At 44.4% G+C, this 12213-nt stretch overlaps 1 protein-coding gene across 4 annotated transcripts in view; it reads left to right on the top strand.

Annotated features, from left to right (window-relative positions):
* The window catches only part of KCTD1 (potassium channel tetramerization domain containing 1), a 103902-nt gene that overhangs the window by 58000 nt on the left and 33689 nt on the right, over positions 1 to 12213 (top strand). For 3 of the 4 annotated variants that reach the window (XM_075494538.1, XM_075494541.1, XM_075494539.1), the window contains exon 2: positions 10192 to 10370. In XM_075494538.1, coding sequence (XP_075350653.1) covers positions 10192 to 10370 — 179 coding nt within the window. Of the gene's footprint in view, positions 1 to 9603; positions 9728 to 10191; positions 10371 to 12213 lie in introns of all 4 variants that reach the window. The other variant, XM_075494540.1, reaches the window with a different exon arrangement.

Below are 12213 nucleotides of genomic sequence, written 5' to 3'. Positions count from 1 at the left end.
AAGAAACATCTGGAGAGTGCTTAGAGCTCTTGTGTTGTTACAGCATTTCAAAGACACAGTTTTATTGGATCCTTATAATTTGTCCCTTTCCTTTTGCCTCTTCATATGGCAGGAGGAGCTAATAGCGGCTTTTTAATAGAGGTGACTCCAGATAGAAAATTCTTCAGATAGTTGTGAAGGTGGATTTTTTTATTGTTGTTGTTTGCATGTTCAATCTGAAGTAGATAGTGCTCTGTTGGATATGTCCAAAAACGTATCTTCTCTAGATGGGTCAGTATGATCTCTTTCTGCTCCTAGGCAAATTAATAAACCAAATTTAAAAAGTGCAAAGGAAAGCAGGCGGCTGGCTGATTCAAAGGGAGAGGCTATGTTTTTCATCACCACCCTTTCAAAGCCTCTCTGAATCAAAAGAACCATTGGATTGCGAAGGCAAGACCTATGCCACACCAGAAGCTCCCAGTTCAGCAATTTTCCCAGGGTAAAATTATAACTCGTGTTTCCTCAGCACAGGCTGTAACTGGCAGTGTTCCTTCTACTTCTAAGGGTGAAATTGCTGGGGGGGGAACAGACATCTAATGTGCCTCTGGAAGTTTTACAATGGGTGTTAGCCTCCCTTTGTGGAAAGGTAGATGTTCTTCTGGAACATACCCAAGGGCAGGTGCTATTCAAACTGGAGTGTAAATTAACTTCAAATAAGGCAGTATGGGCTTATTTTTGTTCAGTTTGAGAGTCAAATTTAAAGAAGAAAAACCAATTTCTCAAATTCTGACAGTTCATGACCATCTTCCAGTTATCCCACTGCAGTCTGCATTTTTATGGGTCTTTAAAATCTTCAGATATGACTGCAATTCAAGATGTTAATCTTTATTCATGTACTACTGATAGGATCTTAACTCACAAACAAAACAGATTTTAGCAATGCTTGTTTTTTGGTGTTGCTTCTCACCAGAAGATTATTGGACAAATTGCGAACTCGGTCCGAGAAGAATGTAACCAGTTGGTTTCTTTCCCACTCAAATTTTGAAACCATCTTTAAGGATTTGTTTAACTTTGCATTCAAATGTACCAGTGTGGCTCTGCCAAACAGAAGTCTTTCCCTTTTAAACCCAGGAGGGAGTGTGGTTTGGTTTTTTTTTTTTTGTTTTCCTTGTCCTTTTCTTATGTAAAGGCTCTTACAAAATATGTGCGGAGTGCCTGCTAGAAGTGGATAAAAGGCAACACTTGAGTGAGAAGTCTGACCAAAAATTATGTTATTAGTATATCTCAACCTATGAGGCGTCCACCTGGGAACAGTTGGAGGATGGATTCCAGTGTTCAGAGCTCCCCTGTCCCTGCCCGCGTCCATTCCTGATCTGAACCCCACATACGTGCGTGGGCTGGGGGTGGCTGTTGGGTGCCGGTCCTCGCTGGTGCAGGAGATGAGCTGGGAGATCCTCCATCCCTCACGGAGGTGGCAGGAGCTGTTGGGTGCTCTGTGCTGGGCTATTCCCAGTGACCGGGGAGAGCTGCCCCAGAGTACGTAGGTATGTCATCTGCAAAGGCCGTACCTCCTGCAGCAGGGATGAAGTGGTCCAAGGGGTTTGGATTGATGCTGCTGCTCGCCGGCATGAATGAAGCCTTGTATGGAGGAGAACTGGTCGGTCGTCTCTGTCCTTTGCCAAGAGGTGAAACTCCCTTTGCGTGCTTGCTTTCCTGTGAGGTACAGGTAAATTCACGTTGTCTCTGCTACCTGAGGTTTGATAGAGGTAAGAGAAGAAAAGCGACCTATTTTCCAGGTTTAAAGGAAAGTAAATGAAACTGTCCTCGGGGCAGCAGAAGCAAAGACTTTTGTCTTTGCTGTAGTGTTGTGGGCAGGGCTGCCAGGCTGCTAAAGGCTCTTCAGACCTGGCAGCCTCTTTCCCAGGGACTGCTCATCTTTTTAATAGCATTTCCTTTTTTTTTTTTAAAAAAGTGTCCACGATGACTGCAGCCTTTCTCTGCTGCGAGCCTTTCTCTGTTGGTACTTACTGGCTTGTAATAGTTTCTGCAGTATCTGGCAGGATCCCCCTTTTGCCTGTGAGAATAAAGAAGGCTGAGTGAAGGTCACTGAGGTGCCTCGCTATGCACCCTGTGAAATATTTTGAGCTGGGCACGTCTAGTTAGAGGAGGCTCAGGCTGGGGAATTACGCTTCCTTTGGGTCACTCCTAAATCAATTTTATTGCTAGTTTGAGTAGAAGCCGGTGCAGAACAGACGAGCTCCTGGTGCAGCAAGTGGCCTGAAATGCCAGGTATCCAGTCCGCCCCTATCATAGGACGCCATTAGAAGCGGCACAGCAGGTCTGTTGACCTTTGGTCTGACGTCCTCCTGCATCTAAACACTGCGTCTTCCAGCATGGTTAGGGGATGTTTTTGCCTGCTGCATCCTGGGGTAGACACCCTGTGATTATACGGTGTCGGGTGGGCAGTGGTGTGCTGTGCAGTAATTGAGAGCAGCTTTCAAATCCGGTTTTGCTTGTAAATTAAATGGCCGCTTCTACTGAGCGAGAATCGAATCAGCAGCACGTCTGAAGACCGTAGAAGTCATCTGCTGCCATTATGAAAGCCAAAGCGGCTCGTGGAAGTGTGTGTGTTTGGGGGGTAGTGAATCTGGGCTGGACCCCCAAGTTATCTGTGGATTTTTATTTTTTTTTTTAATAGTGCGATGGGTTGGATGTATGCCCAAGATCCTGCTTACATTATGGGCTTAAGTCAAGTCCTGTGTCAGCCGCATTTACCACTTGCTTGACCAAAGCATAGAGGGTGTGCACAGCAAGAAACGGGTAGGCAGTGCAGAAGAACAGGGATTTACTTGCAGGGCCTGAATGTAATAAATGAAAACATTTGGGCTGGCCTCAGCACTGCTTACCCAAACACGCAAGGGGCTGAGTTAATCTCCATAAAGAGTACAAATTTATAGAATATCTTGAGGGAGGTATTAAACTTTTGTCTGCAGTTTCAAGGCTTAGGGGAATCTTCAGAGAAGTTTATAAGCACTTGAGAAGATACATCCTGTCTCTGTAAACTTGTCCTTTTCCAGATTTTGGCCTCGCCTTTACTGCTGTACTGGTATAAGCACAGGTCCTCATTTGATTCCTGCCCTTATCCCTAAATCCTTTTTCTCCAGTTAGAGATTTTTCTTAAGCTCTCATTGGCCAGTTTCTGATGAAGGTGTGGTGAGAGCTGTTCTGCTGAAGTTAGTTGTGTGCTGCAGACTCGGCTACGGGGTGCTGGGATTCTCAAAGTGTCTTCAAGCTCTTGTCCAAGGGCATTTGAAACTGTCATGCCTCTCCAGGTAGGCAGCTCTCTCTATCCAGCACAGATACCTCGGTTCCCTCAGCCCCTTGCCTTGCATTTGCTTCTCTGCACCTGTGGCATTTATTCTAGGTCCTGATCAGCTCTGATGAAATCCCTGCAAGGCTCGTTTTACCAAGGAAATGCAACCACGGTCTCTCCAGCACTTGCAGCAACGAGCGGGTGTACGTGCTCAGCAGCGCCAGCATCTCGAGGAGGAGGAGGAGGCTGTGAGCAGCCAGCGTGTGGGATGTGGAGCAAGGGACCCCCGTCTCGAGGGTCCGGATCGGTGCTCCACCCCAGGGCCAGTGCCTTTGGGACAAGGAGGATGTAGCAGTTAAAATTGTTCTGACAGGTAAGTGCTCCAGTCACCGCTGCTATAGCCACTCTGGTGTGACAAGAGGTCCATCATTCCCTCTGTAGGCTTGATCTGTATTTGAGCTATTGCAGGATACAGAAGAGAGCCTAACACAGTTCCTGGCACCTCCAGGAAAGGGTTTCATCCAAGGCTTTGTCTCATGATGGCCTATACCTTACACCCTGGCTCTGATGGACCCCTCTGGGTATCTCTGTCCTCTCTCTGGCAGCCTGGTAGCATCCTCCAGCTTCCTAACATGCATTGCTGCATGTATTTTTGCAAATATTAGTGCTGCAAACATGGCACTGGTGGTGGGAGAAGTGAGCAGCTGCTTGGTATCACAGTAGGTCTTCTGCTGTGCTTGGGTGCTTCAGCATCTCAAGAAAACCTTCCTAAATTCTCAAGCTCTCCATTGTATTTGACTGTCTTGTATAGGATAATTTGACCCTCTGTCACATGTTGACAGACATTCAGGATTTAAAATGAGGCTTTTCCTCCAGAGGTCTAAAATAATAATTCTGGTACTACCGCTGAGTCTCAGGGGACCTGGTATCTCTGCTTACTGTGGCACTAAATTGCAGCTGATAGTGTTCTGGGCTTGTTTCTCATGTAGGACTCAAACACAATTGTTTTGGAGTTTTGCTTTATAAACATAATTTGTAATGTTCCGAGTCGGCAATCCTAAAGCTCACAGCTGCAAGGGAAAGAGCAGTCAGATTATATTGATGAAAGGCAAAACATGACAGTGCAATTGGCATATTTTTGCTGGGGGAAATGATGCACTATTTCTTTGTTTTGCAGACCCAGTGGCACCAGTACGGCCCAACCATCTCCTCAGAGAGCTACCGGCCATCAGCGTAAGGGTGAAGAAGCAGAAAGGGCATGGATGCGCTCACATGTAAAGACTTTTTGCCAAAGATCTGGCAAACTTCTTTGTGCTTCTGCACTCTTCAGAGCGAAGGTGAAGAGAAGGCACCGCAATGGCATACACACGCCTTAAGAGATCGAAACGCAGCTTGCACGCTCTGCACTGTGCACGTGGTCATCTTTGACCACCTTGCAGGGCTCTGTCTGAGGGACCAGCATAACCTGGGGTCATCTGTGGATGCAGCGTACCATGGCCATCGCCAGATAATGCAGTGTGAGGACATCGCCAGCCCACAGCGGTGCCCGCGTGGGGCTTTCCCTTACCAGCAGGACGAGCATCTGGGCTTCCTGGACACGTAGCTCTGTATCTTTTCCTGCTTGCTACACCTTCCACAAGTGATGTTTGTACTGTACTGATATTGTTTACATGGAATAAATGCTTTCTCCAGCCTCTTTGTTGTGGCGACTGTTTTTGCTGAATTGAAAAAAAAGTGGGGGGTACTTGTTTATGCGTTGTGGTGAGACATGATCATGATTTTTTTTTTTAATATTTAATGAAATTTTTGTTTTGAAAAAGTACATCCTCAAAATGGGGACACTTGTGTGGGAGCCGAATCTGAGAGTAGTCCTAATGTTCCTGGTTTGGATGAGTGATGTGAACTGGGCTTTCCCACATCCCACAAGCACCCCTAAGCATCAGCCTACTGTTTATTTCGGAGTCGGGTGCATAGCTGTCCATGATGCTTGAGTGATTTCTGCTTTGTATTGAAGGAAAAGGGATTTGTCTCCAACTTTTGAAGTTTGTTCACTGTTTGGATTCATTCCCCGTACAGTGGGATGTATGTGTTCAGAGGAGACTCTTCTGCTGGAGGTGGCTGATGTGGGTGTGCTGACTGCTGTTGCCAGCTGTTCCTGGGCACCAAGCTTTTGTGAGGAGAAACGTCTGTCTCATGGCTTTCTGCTGCGAAAAAAGGATAATGAATACAGACAGATTTGATGCTTTAGAATAAACTACTTCATGATTATCTTTTCTAATGTCCAGACCAGATGAGACAAGCTTGTCCTCACCTCCCCCAAAAAATCCAAGAGAGTTTGAAATATGTAACTCTGAGTTTTGCAGCAGTGATAATTGCTTGGGCTGTGACAGGGAGCATCTGATAATTTTAGAATTTGATACAAAGGCTAAAGCTACAGTATATTTAGTAGCACACATACGCTCCTGCTTGAGCTGGGCTGGCTCACAGGGAAGATGTTGGCTATAATAACCCTAGCCAGCAATGCCTTGACCTGCAACCTAAAATGATCCCCACAGTTCAGTGAATCAAGCAGATGTTTTGTACTTGAATGTCGGTCCTCCTGTGAGTGAGCTCGGGCTGTCTTGTAGTGGCATGGTTTTTTTCAAGGTTTCTGGCTTAAGAAGGGGACTGGAATGACTTTACTCAAGACCACAGAGTGTAAATAACACTTCTGAAACCACTGCTAATCATAGCAGTCTAACACGAGTGAATATTTTGAGGGGAGGAGGAAGCCTCCGGTCTCTTTGATTTTTGTACACTTAGCAGTATGTTGTAATAACTCACGTTCTTCAGATATCTTGTATTTCTTCCACTTGCTACCAGAAGGTTGACATGGTTCCTGTGTTGCTCTTTGGTAGACCAGTTGCATGGGTGCACATCCCAGCCCTACAGCTACTGTGTTTTTTCAACCCAGATGTAAAGGCTTATTCTTTAACTATATTCTTTGAATGGATTTGGGGAAAAGGTGGTATAGAAGAAAAAGGCACGGAGGAGAAGAGATCTGAAAGCTCTCCTCCATGATCCTCAGTCCCCTTTGGTAGAAAGACTTCTAAATCCTAAGGATTTTTGTAAATCCCAGGGAGGAGGAGTTCAGGCAGGGCTGCTTTTGCTTCTGTTGAGCCTACAGGAGGGCTTGCCTAGGGCAGAAAATGAGAAGCAGGTTCAGATATACTCAAAAGACCTGGGCCTACCAACTGCTTGTTGTTGAAAGACTCCTTCAAATATCAGCAAGAAAGTGGAGGAGCCCCAAAGTGCTCTAATAGAGCAGTGTTTTTGTATGTTGAACCAAAACTGAGTTGTTTTACGTGACCTGAATGCTTTTAACCTGCCAGCACATAGATTTTTAGAACTTTTGAGTATGTAGTTTCAGTAATAAAGTCATTCTGATTGGACATCAGAACTCATTATTTTGAAAAGCTGTTGGGAAAAAATCTTTGAGTACTAATAATGATAAATGTTTTACAGGGTATTTCAAGTATTTTGGTCCACAGGAAGCATTGTAAAACCTGGGATTTCCTGTTCTTATTTAATTTTTTGTAGGGTAAATATTAAAATGTTTGAGAAGAAAAGGTACCAAGTGAAAAACAGACTGTTGCCAGATGAGGAAGGCCGCTGCCCATCCAGCCTGCGCAGGCTCTAGCTGTGCTTTGTGTCCCACTCGTGAATAGTTGGTGTGGTTCCCGAGGCAGCCGACAACCTCTGTGATCTCCCGTGTGGGAACAGCCGTGCCTGAGCTATAAACCCTTCCTGGGTGCGGGTCTCTCCTGCCTGACACCAAGCGTACCACGGAAGTCTTCTGAGGAGCTTTTTGATCCTTTTTGTCATCAGCTGTTCTAGATAGCTTGCTAGATGCCATTGAGTTTAGTTTCTACAACTCCTTCTCTCCTCCTGTAATTGTTTCTAAGGAATTATATTTGTAAACACTTTAGGTAGTAGAAGCTTAATTTAGCAGCAGTGCCTTGTTCTAACCGCTTTTTACCTAAGCCTGTTCATTTCCATGCTTTCAACAATCCAGTGCAAGCAGTGTATTTCTTCAGAGAGGCTTTGCCGCTGTGTTATCCTTTCCATAGCTGAACCAATACAGCGATTTAACTAGTGCAGTGATTTAACTCTGATCTGTTAAACAAATGTCAGTGGTCTTAATGCCGTAACCCACTGGGGGGTGATCTTCTGTGCTGTGGCTGTGCTAGTGCGTTGTGCCACATGAAAGAAACTGTTTTTTAAGCACCCAGTTCTCCGAATCCCGTTTCTGCTTTAATTTCTGTGGGGCAACTGCAGTAGAAATACTACTGCCTAATTTCAAAGTGGTCTCCAAAACAGTAGTGAACTGGTTTTATCCAGGGAAATGTGCTTTGTGAGCTAAGGCTGGAGCAAGGCTAGCAGTATTGTATTTAATATCTCAACATTGAGCAGATGGGCGTTGTTTCTTGAGGCACAATAAATGCAGGTAACTTGAAGGGTGAATGTTGAAAAGGGGGAGGGTGAAATAAGAGAGCAAGAGGTTTTATTATAAAGTGGTTTTATTTCTTGGGAGTTTTAGTAGGTAAACTGCGTAAATGGCAGCTTGGTTACATTTTGTTTTTGGAAACTGGTTCCCTTTTCTTATGGTTTTTTTTTTTTTTTTTTTTCCTTGTAAAATGCCCACAGTCCTTCGACCTATCTCCCATCCTGGTAGTGATGTTTATACTACACATTCTTCTACCGTTTCATGCAGCCGGCGCTATCGCAGCTATGCTGAATGAGGTCCCAGCCTAACTACAATATTAACCCTGCAAATCTGTTCATTTTCTCCCGAGCAGCCCCAGGCAGGGTATACAGGAGAATGTGTCCAATTGAAAAACTATTACAGACTCGGTGGTGCTGCAGTGTGCTAAATTGCAACAGGGCTGTGTTTTTCTGCCAGAGAGGATCCTGCTAGGGGAAGTGGTGGTGTCTGTCTCATACAAGTTACTGAATTTGTTTTTCATTGTAGTCTCAGCCTTTGTTGATGATTTATTTTTTTTTTTAAACTGTTTGTCTGATTTTAAGCACTGAAATGTGTTCCCTTCCTCACACCCGCTGCTTTCCTCCTGCTAATCATCCAACATGTGCCTCCCCCCCCCCCCAGTTTGTATCACTCTTTGCCTTCTTACTTTCACCTTTCCAGTTGTTGGTTTTAATTTTTTCTTCATTATTTTACTGAATATCATACTGCAGATCAGTAGCATCTTGGGTGGTGGTTGTACCACATGGCATTTATAGCAGACATTAGTTTTGCATAGCGTGTGTACCTTATTTTGTCTGGACTTGTCTTCATTGTGCTGCAGGCACCTCCTCAAGCAACTGTAGTGATTAAGCATGGTATTTCTGCAGATTTATATTAACTTCTGCTTATAAAGAAACAGAAGAAAACCCAACCCTCCCCCCCAACATCTAAACTAGATGTTTTTCTTCATCCCCTTAATTTTTATCAGTATTTGACCTAAGCTTGCTTTTGCGTATGAAAGAAAATTAGTTAAGTGCCTTGTGGTTTATAGATGCCTTTTGCTACGTGTTACTTGGATTTATTGTGCAACACTGGCCTGTAAATCATTTCAGTTAAACATTTACCTGGCTTGTGTTGCCTTTATGGTTTGAATCTTTTAACAGCCGTGAAAAACGGAGAAATGATGTTTTCGGCGGCGAAGGGCTTTGCTAGTGCGAATGCCCTGTAACTCTCTCTCACGGCTGCGCTCTGCCTCTGCGAGGCTTGCTGCCTGGCTCTGTGGAGATGTTTACAAGGAATCCATTACCTTTCACGGCTGAAAGACGTGTCGAAAGAACAAAGAGAGTTTTGTGATGAGGTGTATCTAACTTCTTGCTGCTTTGCTTACCTTTTAAATGTAAAACTTAGTAATTTGCAAGGGCTTTCAGTTCTCAAGGCATCCCCATAAGATTCCACCCCGTACGGAGCTTTCCTTCAGTCGCAAGCGGGGCTGTCTCAAAACCGCTCTCGAATGCATTTCTATTTTAATCCCCAACTTTGAAGGCAGCCTGCCTTCCTGGCTCCAGCAAAGCGCCCTGCCCTGCCCTGCCCCACCCGCCGCGCGCGCAGGCTGTGTCTGCTCTTTGCTGGCGTTACATCTCTTCCTTTGTGACTAAAAGTTGGTTTCATCAGCAGGGCATCGGCTCCCGCTCCGCTCTCGCAGCTCGCCCGCCTCGGGAAGCCGCTCAGACCTGCAGCCTATGCGGGGCACGCGGGGGCATCTGTCGCCATACGTATAACTTTTAAATGGAAAATGTCTTTCTCAAAGGCTGTCGATGTCCAGTGGTCTGCAGTCCATGAGCAGTTGACTAGTCCAGGTGTTTCTGCTTCTGTTTCCGTGCTATGTGAATTGGGAATTCGAGAGAAGAGTGTGCAGGATGGAGGAGTTGAGGGTTTGTATTTCTGTTCTGACTGTACGGCAGCGACGGAGGGCTTGGGAAGGAACAGAAAGTCTACCTGGGGTCATCATCTTAATCAAGGAAAATAGTAATTGTTCTTGGTCTTTCTGTCTGCAGCTCTTTCTTTCAGAGCCTTTGTCAGCTCTTAAATACGAGAATGAGCTTTTTTTTTTTTGGTATGGGTTATCTGTCACGAGCAGGATTCAGGAAGAACTTGTTTTATCAAACATGATTTCTACTTTGTGGGTTTTATCACTGCGTTTTGCCCCACTTATTTAAAACTTAGCCAGTTAAGACTCTTAGAGCTGGATTGATTTTAAAACCTGCCAAATATTTGTCTGTGCTTTAATAAGATGAAAATCATAAGCTGAGACTATGAGACAGTGCTATTGACTCGAGACTGTGGGTTTCTGTGAGGTTTTTAAGGAGTTCGTTAACCCAGGTCTATCTCTTCACAGGACAGTCGGCCCAATATGTCAAGACCTCTCATCACTAGATCCCCTGCATCTCCATTGAACAATCAAGGCATCCCCACTCCAGCACAGCTCACAAAATCCAACGCACCAGTTCACATTGATGTGGGTGGGCACATGTATACCAGCAGCTTGGCCACGCTTACAAAATATCCCGATTCCAGGTAACTTTAAAAAGCTTGTTCTGCATGTCTTTGGCAACTCCTTTTCTTCCATTTCATGCTTGGACGTCCTGGGGCTGTCTTAGAATGATAAATTTAGTTTCTTTTGTTTCAAAATTAAATTAGGTTTCTTTGTTCGTAGGAGGTTAGAGACTGACTTTTCTTTCCCTGCTCCACTGTTTCAGACAAATGGCACGGCTGCAAATCCCTATGTGTATGTACTAAAACGAAGTCGATGGTAAAGAGCACTTACTTTCTACCTCCTAGAATTCTGGTTTTATGCCAGGGCACCCGTTCTGTGGTTTATTGCATTCAAAAACTGTAGCGATACTGCATTTAAGTTCAAAGGTGGGGGTGTTTGGGTATTTGTTTTGTTTCTTTTGGAGCAGTAACCGCTCTCCGGTAATATCAATGTGTAATCTCGGATGTGTCACTTGAGGTAAGGGCGAGGTTGTATGTAACAAAATATAGGACAGCATTAACTGAATACTTTTTATAGAATCTTAGGACTTTTCAAATAATTAGACTTTTAACTCTCATGTGCCTTCTAAATGAAACATTTGTGACTCTGGTAGCTTACTGGTATTAAGCAGTTAGAAAACTTCTGCGTGCATGAGCAAGTGGTGTACGTAGAGTCGATGAAATAAGAGTGCAGCTGTAAGAAAACAACAGTGCATTGAGCGCTGTGTGTGGATATTACATGGTGGTGGTGGCAGATAAACACTGTAGTGGTATTGTAATTCTGAGAGTTGGTTATCGGTTAGCAGGTGTTGATTGTGTCCACAGTATTAGTCCATACCTTGCCATTCACTGCCCAATCCTGCTCTAGAGGGAAAGTGATGTTACCTTCGTGGTCTTTCCAGCATTTGAGGGGGGAGTTTTTGAGTTTCTTGATCCCACAACTCTGACTTGCCTTTCCAAAGGGTACAAGGCGCGCTTCACGGGATGTGATTTTGTTCTAAGCATGGGTTTCACTGGTACTACTGCCTCTGCAGCGTCGCCTGCATAGTTTTAGGTGGGACTGGAGTAGCGATTCTGACACTAGGAGCTGACAGTGCTAGAGGAGGAGAACAGTAAATAAAGGCGTATGAAAGAGAAACAGCTGGGCACATGGCCTTTCTTATGACAGCCTCCTCAAGGAAAGCCAGGCGGAGGGAAATAGTAGAAGCCATGCCAAAGCGCAAGCCTGCCAGGAGAGATTGAAGCAGTGTCTGGAAAAACTTGAACTGTTCTTCGAAAACCAAATCTATTGTTTTGGGGAACTTTTTTTAGGACCTGCTTGTGTTCAGCTACTAGGAGTTGTGATTACTTAGCGTTTTTTTCAGTAGTTGGATAGTGATGGTGTCTGAAACTGTTGTGTGTGCAGTATGAGAGGCTTTTGCTATTAATACATTCAGCTTCTGTTTCCTTGTCAAGTTCACTGGGACAGCATATTACTTTTTTAAGTGAAGAAACACTAAAATATCTTTCACAAGTGTGTATGGTGGCAGTGGAATTAAAGCTTAATGTATTCTGCGTTCAATTGAGCCATTGTAGCACTTGAAAGTGGAAGCTATGCCTGTAGTATCAAAGTCAGTTTAATAAATTAAACATTTTAAAGCTCTTCAAACGTAATTTAAAGAAAACCCAAATTGTGAGTTATAGTCATTCTGTTTCAAGTCGTTCTGACATGCGCTTGTGTTTCACTTCTGACAGTGTCTTTTGAACCCCTTGATGAGTGAATATTTCCAGCGTAGCTATTAGAACCTGGAATTCCCAGCCACTTCCAGAACTTGAGATTTTTTTTTAACATTAGCAGCTTCAAAAGAGCAATTACTAAATTCGTTTGGATGTCAAGACAATGGCA

Source organism: Mycteria americana, chromosome 2 (genome assembly GCF_035582795.1).
Source record: "Mycteria americana isolate JAX WOST 10 ecotype Jacksonville Zoo and Gardens chromosome 2, USCA_MyAme_1.0, whole genome shotgun sequence".
Taxonomy (NCBI): domain Eukaryota; kingdom Metazoa; phylum Chordata; class Aves; order Ciconiiformes; family Ciconiidae; genus Mycteria; species Mycteria americana.
Note: the sequence above shows the minus strand (reverse complement) of the source record. Positions and strands in the feature narration are given on the sequence as shown.